The sequence below is a fragment of the Ahaetulla prasina genome, chromosome 14, assembly GCF_028640845.1.
Source record: "Ahaetulla prasina isolate Xishuangbanna chromosome 14, ASM2864084v1, whole genome shotgun sequence".
Taxonomy (NCBI): domain Eukaryota; kingdom Metazoa; phylum Chordata; class Lepidosauria; order Squamata; family Colubridae; genus Ahaetulla; species Ahaetulla prasina.
The window spans coordinates 23,503,214-23,516,124 of NC_080552.1; the positions used below are offsets into that span (position 1 = coordinate 23,503,214).

General features: G+C 54.4%; 1 protein-coding gene across 2 annotated transcripts in view; it reads left to right on the forward strand.

The window, feature by feature from the left end:
• Nucleotides 1-3,220: 3,220 nt before the first annotated feature.
• Nucleotides 3,221-12,911, forward strand: part of LLGL1 (LLGL scribble cell polarity complex component 1) — a 34,462-nt gene continuing 24,771 nt past the window's right edge. For both annotated transcript variants that reach the window (XM_058156971.1, XM_058156972.1), the window contains exons 1-2: nucleotides 3,221-3,620; nucleotides 12,753-12,850. In XM_058156971.1, coding sequence (XP_058012954.1) covers nucleotides 3,438-3,620; nucleotides 12,753-12,850 — 281 coding nt within the window. In that variant the 5' untranslated portion in view covers nucleotides 3,221-3,437. The remainder of the gene's footprint in view (nucleotides 3,621-12,752; nucleotides 12,851-12,911) is intronic.

A 12,911-nucleotide genomic window follows, 5' to 3' on the forward strand; every position in this document is an offset into this window, starting at 1 on the left:
CCATCCATGTTGGCTAGTCCAGCATGAAACCTGGCCAGCCAGGAATGGCCAATTCCCTCCCCCTTTCTCACCCTCTAGAAACAGACCGGATCACGGCCAGTTTTACTCTCAGGCCCCTAAACATCCACAACATGTCTGAATAAAAGAGATTGAATCTGGCAAATTTCATTTTGGCTGGATGTTTTTTTTGAAGGCCTCTCCAACCAGAAGAGCACCAATCCAACTTGCTATTTTGATAGGAGACGTGTGTGGTGCGGTGCCAGAGTGAAACCAACCCACATTATGACTAAATGCTCAGAGTCTGTGGGAATCAGAGGATGGAGGCTGCAGCCATGTTTGAGATGTTACTGGCAGGTCCTACACATTCTTTGCTCCCACGTAGAAGCCTTTTAATTTTGCCACATTCCTTTTTTTTCCTTCAGCGTAATGATGCTTACAATCCATGTAAATAAGCACTGGCAACTTGGGTGGGGGAATTACTGGGAAATAAAAAAAGGACTACCAGATGCAGTCTTGGTGAACTTCAATTCCCACCCAGAATTCCCCACCCAGCATGAGGAATTCTGGGAGTTGAAGTCCATCCATTTTAAAGATGCCAAGATTGAGGCACTCTGGACTAGAGACTTAACACCCAGAGTGGATCTGCCCAAAAAAGAAATTATGTTTAATACACACAAACCTTTGACCCTGAGGTCCCTTCCAATCCCGGGAGTCTTTTTTCCTAAAGCAGGGTCTCCAACCTTGGTAACTTTAAAAGCTGGCTGGGGAATTTTTGGAGTTGGAGTACTCCAGGCTTAAAGTTGCCAAGGTTGGAGACCCCTGTTCTAAAGGACACCAGCGAGGAGGGGGCCTCCGCCCAGCTGAAAACCTTCCGTCCCGATCCTCCCATAGGAGGTCAGAGCGACGGCTTCTCCCAGGAGGCATCCATCCAGATGTGTAGCTGGCAAAGCGGGGGGGGCGGGGGGGCGGGTGGAGGAAGCAATTTCGCTGCTGCTGCCCTTGCAGGGTCTCTTCCAGGAGATGCTCCGGGGAAGTTTGCCTTCGAGCAGCTTCTCCTGGGAAGCCCATCTGGGCAGTTGGGAGACTTCGTGACGTTTCGCAGAGGCACAATTGCCGGGGAGGCTCAGTCACTCTTCCCCGTTTCCCGCCTGGTCGTGCCAGTAAGAAGCTCAGCGAAAACGAAACCCTCATTGGGGGGAAGCGCGCCGCAAGCCCGCAGAGGGAGGGGAAGTTCGGGGGTCCTGCGCCCACCTTCTCCAAGGAGTTTCCGGGCACGGTCGCTGCCTGCATCCCGCAGAGCCAGCTTGGAGACAGCCCGGACGGGCAAGCCCAGAGGCGGACAGGATCCGCGGAGGCTCCGGAAGGAAACTGCATTAGGGATCCTTGTCACTCTCTGGGTTTGGGGGGTTGTTGTTTTTTGCAGACGTTTCACAACCCTGCTAAGTAACACCATCAATCTCACATGATGTTCCCTAGTTGGGTGATGAAACGTCTGGAAGGAAACTCCCTAAGCTCAGAGACCACCAAGGACCCCCCAGGCCTCCTCTTCCACTCTGCAACCCCCGCTCCCTCCTAGCACTGATGAGGCCACCTACACTGAGAGCGCCCCAAGGACCCCTCCGCTCCCAAGCGTCTCCTTTTCAAGACTACATTTCCCGGCAGGCGGCGGGAGCGCAGCGCAAGGCACAGCTGGAAAGGAGGGCGGGGGCGGGTGGAGGAAGCAATTTCGCTGCTGCTGCCCTTGCAGGGTCTCTTCCAGGAGATGCTCCGGGAAGTTTGCCTTCGAGCAGCTTCTCCTGGGAAGCCCATCTGGGCAGTTGGGAGACTTCGTGACGTCTCGCAGAGGCACAATTGCCGGGGAGGCTCAGTCACTCTTCCCCGTTTCCCGCCTGGTCGTGCCAGTAAGAAGCTCAGCGAAAACGAAACCCTCATTGGGGGGAAGCGCGCCGCAAGCCCGCAGAGGAGGAAGTTCAGGGTCCTGCGCCCACCTTCTCCAAGGAGTTTCAGGCACGGTCGCTGCCTGCATCCCGCAGAGCCAGCTTGAGACAGCCCGGACGGCAAGCCCAGAGGCGGACAGGATCCGCGGAGGCTCCGGAAGGAAACTGCATTAGGGATCCTTGTCACTCTCTGGGTTTGGGGGGTTGTTGTTTTTTGCAGACGTTTCACAACCCTGCTAAGTAACACCATCAATCTCACATGATGTTCCCTAGTTGGGTGATGAAACGTCTGGAAGGAAACTCCTAAGCTCAGAGACCACCAAGGACCCCAGGCCTCCTCTTCCACTCTGCAACCCCCGCTCCCTCCTAGCACTGATGAGGCCACCTACACTGAGAGCGCCCCAAGGACCCCTCCGCTCCCAAGCGTCTCCTTTTCAAGACTACATTTCCCGGCAGGCGGCGGGAGCGCAGCGCAAGGCACAGCTGGAAAGGAGGGGCGGGGCGGGTGGAGGAAGCAATTTCGCTGCTGCTGCCCTTGCAGGGTCTCTTCCAGGAGATGCTCCGGGGAAGTTTGCCTTCGAGCAGCTTCTCCTGGGAAGCCCATCTGGGCAGTTGGGAGACTTCGTGACGTTTCGCAGAGGCACAATTGCCGGGGAGGCTCAGTCACTCTTCCCCGTTTCCCGCCTGGTCGTGCCAGTAAGAAGCTCAGCGAAAACGAAACCCTCATTGGGGGGAAGCGCGCCGCAAGCCCGCAGAGGGAGGGGAAGTTCGGGGGTCCTGCGCCCACCTTCTCCAAGGAGTTTCCGGGCACGGTCGCTGCCTGCATCCCGCAGAGCCAGCTTGGAGACAGCCCGGACGGGCAAGCCCAGAGGCGGACAGGATCCGCGGAGGCTCCGGAAGGAAACTGCATTAGGGATCCTTGTCACTCTCTGGGTTTGGGGGGTTGTTGTTTTTTGCAGACGTTTCACAACCCTGCTAAGTAACACCATCAATCTCACATGATGTTCCCTAGTTGGGTGATGAAACGTCTGGAAGGAAACTCCCTAAGCTCAGAGACCACCAAGGACCCCCCAGGCCTCCTCTTCCACTCTGCAACCCCCGCTCCCTCCTAGCACTGATGAGGCCACCTACACTGAGAGCGCCCCAAGGACCCCTCCGCTCCCAAGCGTCTCCTTTTCAAGACTACATTTCCCGGCAGGCGGCGGGAGCGCAGCGCAAGGCACAGCTGGAAAGGAGGGGCGGGGCGGGAGCACCTCCCTCCTCCTCCTCCTCCTCCCCCCCTCCCCGCCCGTCTGCTACTCCGGCGGGGCGCGCGCTCGTCGGCAGCCTATTGTCTGGCCGGGGTCTCGCCTCCCGCGGGGCGCGCTGATTGGCTGGCCCGGCCTCCCTCGCCCCCCTTCCCCAGCGGCAGGAGCCCCCCGCCCAGCTGCCGCCGCCGCCGCCGCTCCTTTTTCTGCTGCTCCCGCGACCGGGGCGCATCTGCGCTCCTCGCCCTGCTGGATGCGGAGGGCGCCGCCGCCGCCGCCGCCGCTGCTGCATGGGGGAAGCGCCGCCGCCCCCCCCGCCTGGCCGCCTCGCCCCCCGCCCGCGCCCCTCGGCAAGATGATGAAGTTTCGCTTCCGCCGCCAGGGCCACGACCCCCAGCGGGAGAAGCTCAAGCAGGACATCTACGCCTTCAACAAGGTGGGGGCCCGGGAGGAGGACCCCTCCACCCATCATCCTCGCCCCAGGGTCCCTGCCACGCTCCCCGCTCCCCAGGGGCGCTGGCCCTCGGCCCCAACATCCCCTGCCTGCCCGGGGAAGCGGTGGGGGGGTCTCCGCACATCTGGGGGCGCCTGGTTGAAGCAGGAGGGAGGGGAGGGGGCAGCGGGCAGGGTCCTTTCGGCTATTGGTCTGTTTTAGGGGTCCTAGGGATGGAATTGGGGACGGGGGCGGGAGTTGGGATGCGGTCCAACTCGGGCTCTTTCCCTCCGCCTTCGGGGCTTCGGAAAAATGGGGAGGGGGCGCGAGAGAAGCCGGGCCTTTTCTTGGGGGGGGGATGGCCCTGTTTGGCGCGAGGGGCTTGGTGGGGGGAGAGGAGAGAGCTAGCCCATCCTTCCCCCCCCCAAAAAGGGGAGAGGGAGGCAGTTTTGAGAAGGAGAATTAAATTCTGCGTTCCCAGGAAGAAGCGGGTGCCGGGAGAAGACCCCCAACTGCCCCTTTTGCATGTGCTTGTCCGCGCCCCCCTTTTTTTTACAACTGGGGCTGCCCCTCCCTCCTTGCAGGGTGGAGAGCCCAACGGAGGGGGCGCTGAGACGGGCAGGGTCCTTTCAGGGTGGGGTGGGTGAAAAGGAAGGGAGAGGAGAGGCGGGCAGGCACCGGACCCGGGGGAGGGGGTCACACAGCCCAAGGCAGCTGCTGCTGCTCCAGGAGGAGGAACATCCCCCAGCCCAGCCTAGGTTGGCTTTGTGTGCCTGGGTTCCCCCACCAAGAAAGCTCCGGAGCGCCTTCGTTGTGTGCGGTGTGTGTGTACCTGCTTTTTTCCCTTTTCCAATTCCCTCCCTTCCCACGCTCGCTCCCAGCAAAGGTGTCTCTCTCTTTCTTTCTCTCGTGCGGGGAGGGGTTGCTGGAAGCTCCTTCAGTAGTTTTTGAACACCTCCTCGGTGCTCCTCCGTATCCAACCTCGACCGGGGAGGATGTTCTCCGGAGCCCCCAGCCGGCTCCCTCCCCAAAACTCAGCCTCCTCCATCTGGCTCTCGACTGAGAAAGGAACATCTCCCCCCCCCTCCAACCCCGCCCCCCTTTTCCACACACACACACACACTATTGCTGCTTTCCAAGCTGGCTGCTTTGGTGCTTCCCTGCTCTTTTCAGCCCCTTCGGTCCAGAGGGGGAGGCTGCGTGTCCATTGTGAAGCTGTGGAGTTCTCTTCCCCCCCACCCCCTCCCCCTCCCCTTTCCTGGGCCATCTGCAGCACTCCCACCCCCTCCCCACCCTCCTTTTCAGCTCCTTCCTCCTTTGAGTGAATGGAAGCAATAAAAAAAATTGCAACTGTAGATCTGGGAAGGCCGGCCTTTGACAAGAATGAAGAGGGTCCTTCTTTCTTAAAACGTGCATCGGAGATGTTCGGGCAGGGTGGGGAGATGCTTCTCAGGCCCCCAAATAACTCATCCCTCCTCCTCCTCCGAGGAGTTTTAAAGCTTTTTTTTTGTTGTTGTTACAAGGCTTATTTGTGCAAACCAATTGGGCTGTTACTGGTGATGGACTTGGAAATGTAAAACAAAAAACAAAAAAAACACACCATACCAAGAAAAGCAGCTTCTGTTCACCCCCCCTCCCCTAGTCACAATAGTTTGGCCACTTTGTCCAGAATTTGGAGCATTTTGGGGAGGGGCGCTGGAAAGCACCCATCCCCCTTTGAAATCCATCCTGTTTGTAGCCTCTGTTTTCCAAAGGGTGGGTGCTCAAGAACGGGACCAAACCTTGCTGGAGGTTTAGGAGAGCCCCTCACCATTTAGCCTCCCCCCTCCCCTGATTGTGATGGGCTTCAGAGCGCCTGGAGAACACCAGGTTGGGGTTGCTGATTTGGGAATAGCTAGCTCTGATTTTCAGGCAGCTAATAGCCCAGGTTGGAACCTTCAGGAACCAGCCAGGATTCCTGGTTTGTTGCTTGAACAGCTCTTCTGGTTTAAAGAGAAAAGCCACGCTGTCTGGGCCAAGATTTCAGTTGTGGGGTGGCGGGGAGGAGATTAGATAATACACTGCCTGGGCTGGGCTCAAACTTGATAGCCAAAAATATTTATTTCCATTGGCTTGCAGTTTTGTTCCCCTCTCGGAATAGTTCCGCCCTCTTTACAGTCTTCCTTTTTTTCATTCTTTACTTTTGTGTTCTTTCTTGCTCTGCCGTTATATTCTGGCGGCCTCTTAAAATGAACTGTTCCAAGGTCTGCGTTGTGGGAGGGAAGAGTGTGTGTGTGTGGGGGGGGGGAGACACAGGCGCTAACGAAATCCAAACTGTATCTTGGATACCTCGACTGCTGCGTTTGCACCAGACAAACAGCCTGCTTTGCTTTGGGTCAAATTCGGGGCTGACCAAAAATATGGACTGCATTAAGCCCACATCTCCTTGGGAATGGCCGGCTGGTATTCCTCCTCTCCAACCCCACCCCAGTAATGTAGCTTGAGGAATATTGTGATTTCATCTCCTTTCTTTGATAGGGTAGAAACCGAGTTAGGCATAAGCCTTGAAATGGCTTGCGTGCAGGGCAGGAAACTCAAAACTGATGTTTGTTGGTTTCCCACCCAGCTGGGATCTAATTCCCTTCTTCCCTCATTCCTCCTGCTATTTTTTCCTTGGTGCAGGATGATACACCCTGTGGGTCAGAGCAGTTGTGCTTACATGCAGCTGTGCATTTCATTTCCAGGCATTTTAATCCTGTCCTTTTTCCTGGCGTGCTCTCTGGGCTTGTCTTCTTCCTTTCTCTCCCACTGTTGGGAATCCCCGCAACATCCCTGCGGGGTAGGCTGTGGCAGTGGTTGTTTCAAGATTACCCATCCAGAGTGGCTTCAACAGTGAACTGGGCAGCATATAAATTTAATAAATAAGAAACCACAAATGAGGAGGAGTTGAGCTTATGCCTTGCTTGTGTCACCTCACCCGGAATGCATGATTGGGGAGGTGGGCAGGTTCCAGATATATTTGCACCCCAAGACACCCATATGTGATGCAATCTCAAGGGAAGCTGGCGTGCTTCTCCCTTGCAGGGGAAAAACAATGAAAATGATCTGCTAGCTGAGTTTCCCATCTTGCAGCCATCCTCCCCCCCATTGGCAAGGCCAGCCTCTTCCGGTGTCTCTGCCTGGCGTGTTGCAACATGGAAGGGCTGGGAAAGATTCCCTCCTTGCTGGGGAATTGCCTTTTGCCTGTGCTTGGCAGCAGCAACAGCCAGTACGAAGCATTGGGAAGTGGGGGGAGGAAGCGGCGTGATTGATCCCGTTTCTCGGTATGATGGTTTTGAACTTTGCCAGGCAGCCTGTTGATCTTGGCCTGGCTTGCTCTGTGATCCCTCCGGTGGCACGTGGGTCTTCGGCAAACACAGCAGGCGCATGGCCTCTTCGCGGATCACCAAAGGCTCCCCGGGTGCCTTCCTGGGTGAGAGGATGGTGTCATGCCCAGGGTGCCTGGAAGCACCTCCCTGGCTGGGTTCAGCAACCCATGGTTCCCGGCTAAACTGGGACTGTGTGGTTTGGGGTTCAGCAGGTGACGGGGAAACCCAGGCAGCATTAAGGCGCTGCAGGGAGTCCTTGACTTATGACCGCAATCGGGAGCAGCATTTCCGTCGCTATTCCGTTGAGTTGCACCTGATATTACAACCTGTTTTACCACGGTGTTAAGGGAACCGTTGCCGTTGTTAAGGGAATCCGGCTTCCCCCGTTGACTGCTTGTTGGTGGTTGGGTGGGAAAGTCGCAAATGGCCGGCCTGCAACCATCCTGCCCTTTGCCAAATGCCTGGATTTTGACCAGGTGATCCTGGGGATGCCGCCAAGTTCTAAGGCTGGTTGTAAATGACTTTTTTCAGTCTTTTGAATGGTTGCTAAATGTTTGTAAGTTGAGGATTGCTGGTTTCCTTTTTTCTTTTTTTAAAGTTGTATCTAAAAAGGTTAAGTCACAGCAACTGGACCAAAACTTATTAAACTGAGGCGTTTTCTTTACTCACCCAAGGAACTTATGTGGTCAACATGGAATGTTGGTTAACATTAACATTAGGCAAAGAGTCAGAGAGTCCTTTGAATGGACTAACTCTTGCCATAGCAACTGCAAGGGTTTCTCCCCAAAAATTTTTAGATACTTTTGGCCTGGATAGTTGAGTCTTCATTTCCACGCAGGCAGCAAGTTGTATCGGCTGAGGGCTTTTGGGCTGTTGACCTGAGACTAGTTTATTTTGTGATGCCGGATATTGACTAACCAGGTTCTCCCATCACGAGACAGTCTTGTTTGACTTTATTCGGAAGCCAATTGGCTACCTTCAGCAAAGTTGGTTTTAAAACGATGCTTGTCCCCTCCCTTGGTTGAAAATCCACACACAGACTTCTGGGGACTCAAGCCCCTAGTCCTCATGGTTGTACAAAAAAAGCAACGCCACGCCACCAATTCCCTGTTTCTTTCCCCTGAACTAAAGTTGAAAACTGAGCAACCAGACGGCCACAACGGTGCCGAGCAGATGGCAAACGTGAGACGTTTCCTCCGCTGTGCTGTTCTTGTGTATCCATGGAATTCATAGCAGAAGAGAGACGTCAGACTTTTAATCGCTCCCCCGTTCAGAAGACAATCCAAAGGTTTCTCCTGGTTGCAGGAACGGCTGCCAAGTGTGTGAGGCCTCGAGTAGGATTAGCCAGGAGACATAGTGCTATTCGCAGGCTCCGTGGGAAGACCTGGGTGGAACTTTGGGGGTTGTTAAATTTATGTCAGGGATGCACACTGGAGGCAGCTAATAGAGTTTGGGACTCTGTGTCTGCTTGACGAGATGCTGGGGAAGAACAAGAGTCTCTCTTCCTATTCCAGTTTGCCTTTAAAAAAAGAAAAAGTCTTTGGGAATGAATATTCCAGAATAAAAGTCTTCCTCCTTTTACCCTCTCCATCTTTCAATAGTTTACATTGGGGTTTCCCAACCTTGGTGACTTTAAGATGGATGGACTTCGACTCCCAGAATCCCCCAGCTAGGTGGAAGTGGGTGGGGGCATTCCAAATGCAAGGCTGGTTCCCTCTCTGGTGAAAGGGGCAACCGAACTCAACCTGAGCTTTTGCAGAATCCGTTCAGGCCTTGCTTTTTTTGGGAGGGGGGAGCAGTGTTATTAGCCAGGCTGCCCTGATATTTGGGCTTCCAGAGAATCGGTGAGGGATTTGGTGCTCCCGTTTCCTTGTGGTGAATGCCTTCCTTCCTGCAAAGTGTTATCGGACACGAGTCTTCCCACGCTTGCCCAGCAGAGCAACTGAAAATGCAGGTGTCTGTTTCGCGGGAGGCTCAGTGTGGGCAGCATGCCAGGCAGAGAGGGCAGATGCATGGCAAGGAGGGGCAGCGCTCGGCTGCTCTCAATTGTGGTGTGTGTGTGTGCGTGCCAGGGGCTGTCTTGAGTTCTCCAGTAGAGTGTCTCTCTCCTTTGAGAAGGTCCCTCTGCACAAACACGATCCCTTCATGGAGAGGAGAGGAGAGTTTTGGATCTCCCCGTTTCTTGAGGACCAGGTGTTTTTTTCTCTGATGCTGGACTGGCTGTGTGTGACTTTCCAGATGTTGCTCCCTCACCACTCCCTGCCTTCCTTTCCTTTCTGTTGGAGCTGTTGGTGGGAATTGTAGAGCCAGAACATCTGGAGATGTCAGATTCAGCCGAGGTGGCCTCTTTCTGGCCTTTTCCTATCATCTGTGCAAGGGCTGAGAGGCAAAACTCGGTTTTTGCAAGGGGGAAGAGAACCTTGACTTGAGCAAGCTTGGCCGGAGGGGAGTCCAGCAGCAGGGGCAGTTTATCTGACTGGAAATTGGAAGGGCGCCCCTGGAACGCTCCCTCCAAGGGTGCTGAACCTGAATGTGTCAAAAACGTCCAAGGAGGTCTTTTCTGAGATCAATCAGCTGAAGGAAGGCAGGACAGCTTCTCCTTCTGAACTGGGCCAGTCTTACCAGGTCAGCAAGAAAGTTGCTCTTCACCAGTTCTGGAGGTGGTGAAGGTCCTCCTAAGATCTTATCTGCAAGGCCGTCATCTTCCCTGCTCATCATCAAGGCGGGATCTGGAAGGGAAAGAGGCACCAGGCTTGACTCTTGACTCAACCCATGTTTGACTGTGAGGCTCTCAGCGTGGATGGTAGACAGGGAGGCGTATCTCCGGTGTGGCAATGAGTTCCATACCTGGCCTTTACCACCCGTTTGGCTGCCTCTTTGCTACGGCAGATCCTCAGTCCCAAGGGAAGCGCTGAAGCTGGCGTGGCCACTGCAGGGACCCGCATGGAGGCTTCTGGCGTATTTCCTATCACTGCTCTTCTCTTCTCCTGCTCCCTCCTTGCAGGGATCGTCTCTCTCGCTCGTAGATTTTGCTTCAGGGTGCAGAGTCTGTTGGCGCAATCTGGATTGCAGGAAGCATCTTAGCTGGCTACGATCCTCTCCCCACCTTTGCAGGAAATGCAGTGCACCTTTTACCGTATTGCAAGATGAGTTACTGTGCGCTGCACCGTCTCCACACACTTCTCTCCTGCAGGGACCGAAACACAGCAAAGGGTTTTTGATGCCTTCCTAATAGACCCACTTCTGAAAAAGACCAGGTGGCAAGGAAGGAGAAGGAAAATGGCCTTTCTTGCAGGCTTTGATAGTTACCCCTCGGCTGGGTCCTTTTTTAACTCCATCTGAACGAAGATCAGAACAAAGTTCAAACTTGTCCGTTAAATTGAATTCTTCATTAATTGCTTGGGATCCTCGCTTAGACCTTTGCCTCGGAAGTCTGGATCTAGGCCAGGCGGAGGTTTCTGGCGCCCTCTTGCTACTTCAGGGGCGGCCATTGTGCATTGGATGCTGAATACTATGGGAAATGTGGCATCCCTAGAAGGCCCGGGACTAGAGGGACCTCAGGAAGTTTTGCTGAGTGGTTATGAGCAGTTCTTTAGGGGAAGGAAGGGAAGAAGGGAGGGAGATGGGAGGAAGGGCAGGAGAGTGGAGGGATAGATGGAGGGATAGAAGAAAAAAAGAACAGTGGATGGATGAAAGGAAGGAAGGAAGGAGGAAGAGGGAGGGAATGTCTTTAAAAGGTGTGTACAAAAACTCCTGGACTTCCTCAACTGGTCTCCAGTGACCTTGCATTTTTTCATAAATAAATTCCATCAATGAAGATAATTTCGCCTCACCCAGCTTGAATTCCTAAATGTTCCGATTCTTTTAAACTAAGGGGTGGATCAAAACTGGTCCTGGCTCCAGATCTCCTCCTCCTCCTCCTCCTCCTCCTCCCTGTGATTTGGGCAGGTTGGGGGCCCTTGACTTCAAACCTGCCAGTGATGTGGTGGGGGAGGTTCCCGGTTCTGCTCCTCCTCGAGGGGGCTAAAGACCGCCCCTGGCCAGGACGTTCCCCCAACTGTGTTTCTCAGAGGGTCTTTCCCGTGTGGTCTCCTGAGGTGGGGGCTGATGCTGACCAGGGAGAGGAAGTGGGAAGTTTTTTGCTGGAGAGCCCTTGAAGAGCCCCCTCTCTCTCTTTCTCCCTGCCAATGATTCACTCGCCTTGACCCTGCTGCGCCTGGGAGAAGCAAAGTTGGAATTGGCTGAAAAGATTCATTTGTCCGTCCAGTCCTGCAGGGCTGGGCTGAATGGATTCTCTGGGGAGCAGAAGGGAGGGAGGGAGGGAGCCTGGCCGTTGCTCTGGGCCAGCTCTTGATTAATCCATTCTTTCTTTTGGAGTGGGCTCTACTCCACCTCTTTGCGTGGGCTGCCTTGGCTTCTGTGACTCATTAGCAGAGGTGTCGGTCAGGCTGAAAGACCACCGGCGTCTTTGGACCGGTTCAGAGAAGTTCGGGCCCAGAGCCTGGCCTTTACAGGAGGCAGCAACCCATTCAAAGCTCAGCCTCCCTGGCTTTTTAGCTAGTTGTGCAGGAATAAAAAAAAGACGGAGGGTTTTTTTTTCTTCCCTCCATTGCTTTATTTCCGAGCCCGGAAAATCTTCAGCTGTTGCGTTTCTGTCCCTGTGGCTTGATAGAAATAAAGACGGTAGGAATAAGTAAAACAGAGCTTGGGCTTCTCGACGCCTTTGAGTCAGGAAAACAAAGCACTTGGCAACTTGGAAGAGAAGGAATCTTTCTTCCAGAGTTCTTCCTCTCTCTAAAATTGGTACATGCTGCAAAGGGTCTAAACACAGTTCTGGCCTGAGGCCTGTTGTCTGAAAGGGAGATATGGAAAGGGCAAAGAGAACAAAATTGCTGCATCTAAACCAGGATTCTTCAACCCAAGTTGAGAATAGCAACTCTCGGGTGTTCTTAAATTACAGCTGCAGGTTGAGATGACGGAGAATTAACCAGCTGACATTTCAGTGGGGCTCTGGCAGCCTCCCTGAAATCTAGGGCTGAAAGCTGGTGAGACATTCCGCCTCCACGGAGGACAAAGCACTCAGCCACTTATGGCCCTTTTTCAGGGCCTGCAAGTCAATCACACTGTTTGTTCTACAGCCACTTCTCGGTTGTGTTGAATGGCAGCTGGACTGGATGGTTGGAGGACAAGGGTAGGCTTTGGCTCAGATGGGGAAGGAGCAGCAGCAGGAAGAGGAAGGGAATCGGAGGGCGCAGATTGGGGGTTTCGTGAGAGCCCCTTCCTCCTCTCTCTCTGTGGCTCAACTGGCAGGCCCTTGATAACATGATACGTCCCTGAGACTCGACCATTGGAAACCTGCTTGGACCAAAGCAACGTGGCTTCCTGGCTTGTGTGATTCTGTAGCTGAGATCTCTTTGACCGGGAATGAAGTTTGGGGGTGGCTGATCTGAGAACAATCTAGCTCAGAGGTGTCATGCTTGATTTCATTGAGGGCCACATCAGGGTTCTGTTTGACTGCAACCCTCTGCCAGCAAAAATGGAGCTCGGGAGGGCTGCTGGCAGAGGCACCGGGGGCTGTTTCTAGGGTGGCCTCGCGGGCCAGGTCTAAGCACCCTGTGGGCTGGATTTGGCCCCTGGACCTTGAGTTTGCCACCCCTGATCTCTCTGGAACCAAGTTTGAGAAGCTTCTGCATTTCCTGGGCCTGCCAATCTTGGAAAGCATGCCCATCGACCTCCTCCTGCTTTGATGACCCTCCAACACGATTCTTTCTTCTCTTTCATCTTCCAGATGGTGGAGCATGGCTTCCCCAACCAGCCCAGCTCCTTGGCCTTTGACCCCAAGCTGCGCATTATGGCCATCGGAACCAAATCGGGAGCAGTCAAAATGTATCCTCCTTGGCATGGCAACAGCGGCCTTTCTGGGCATGGAGTTCTGGCAGAAGGCGAA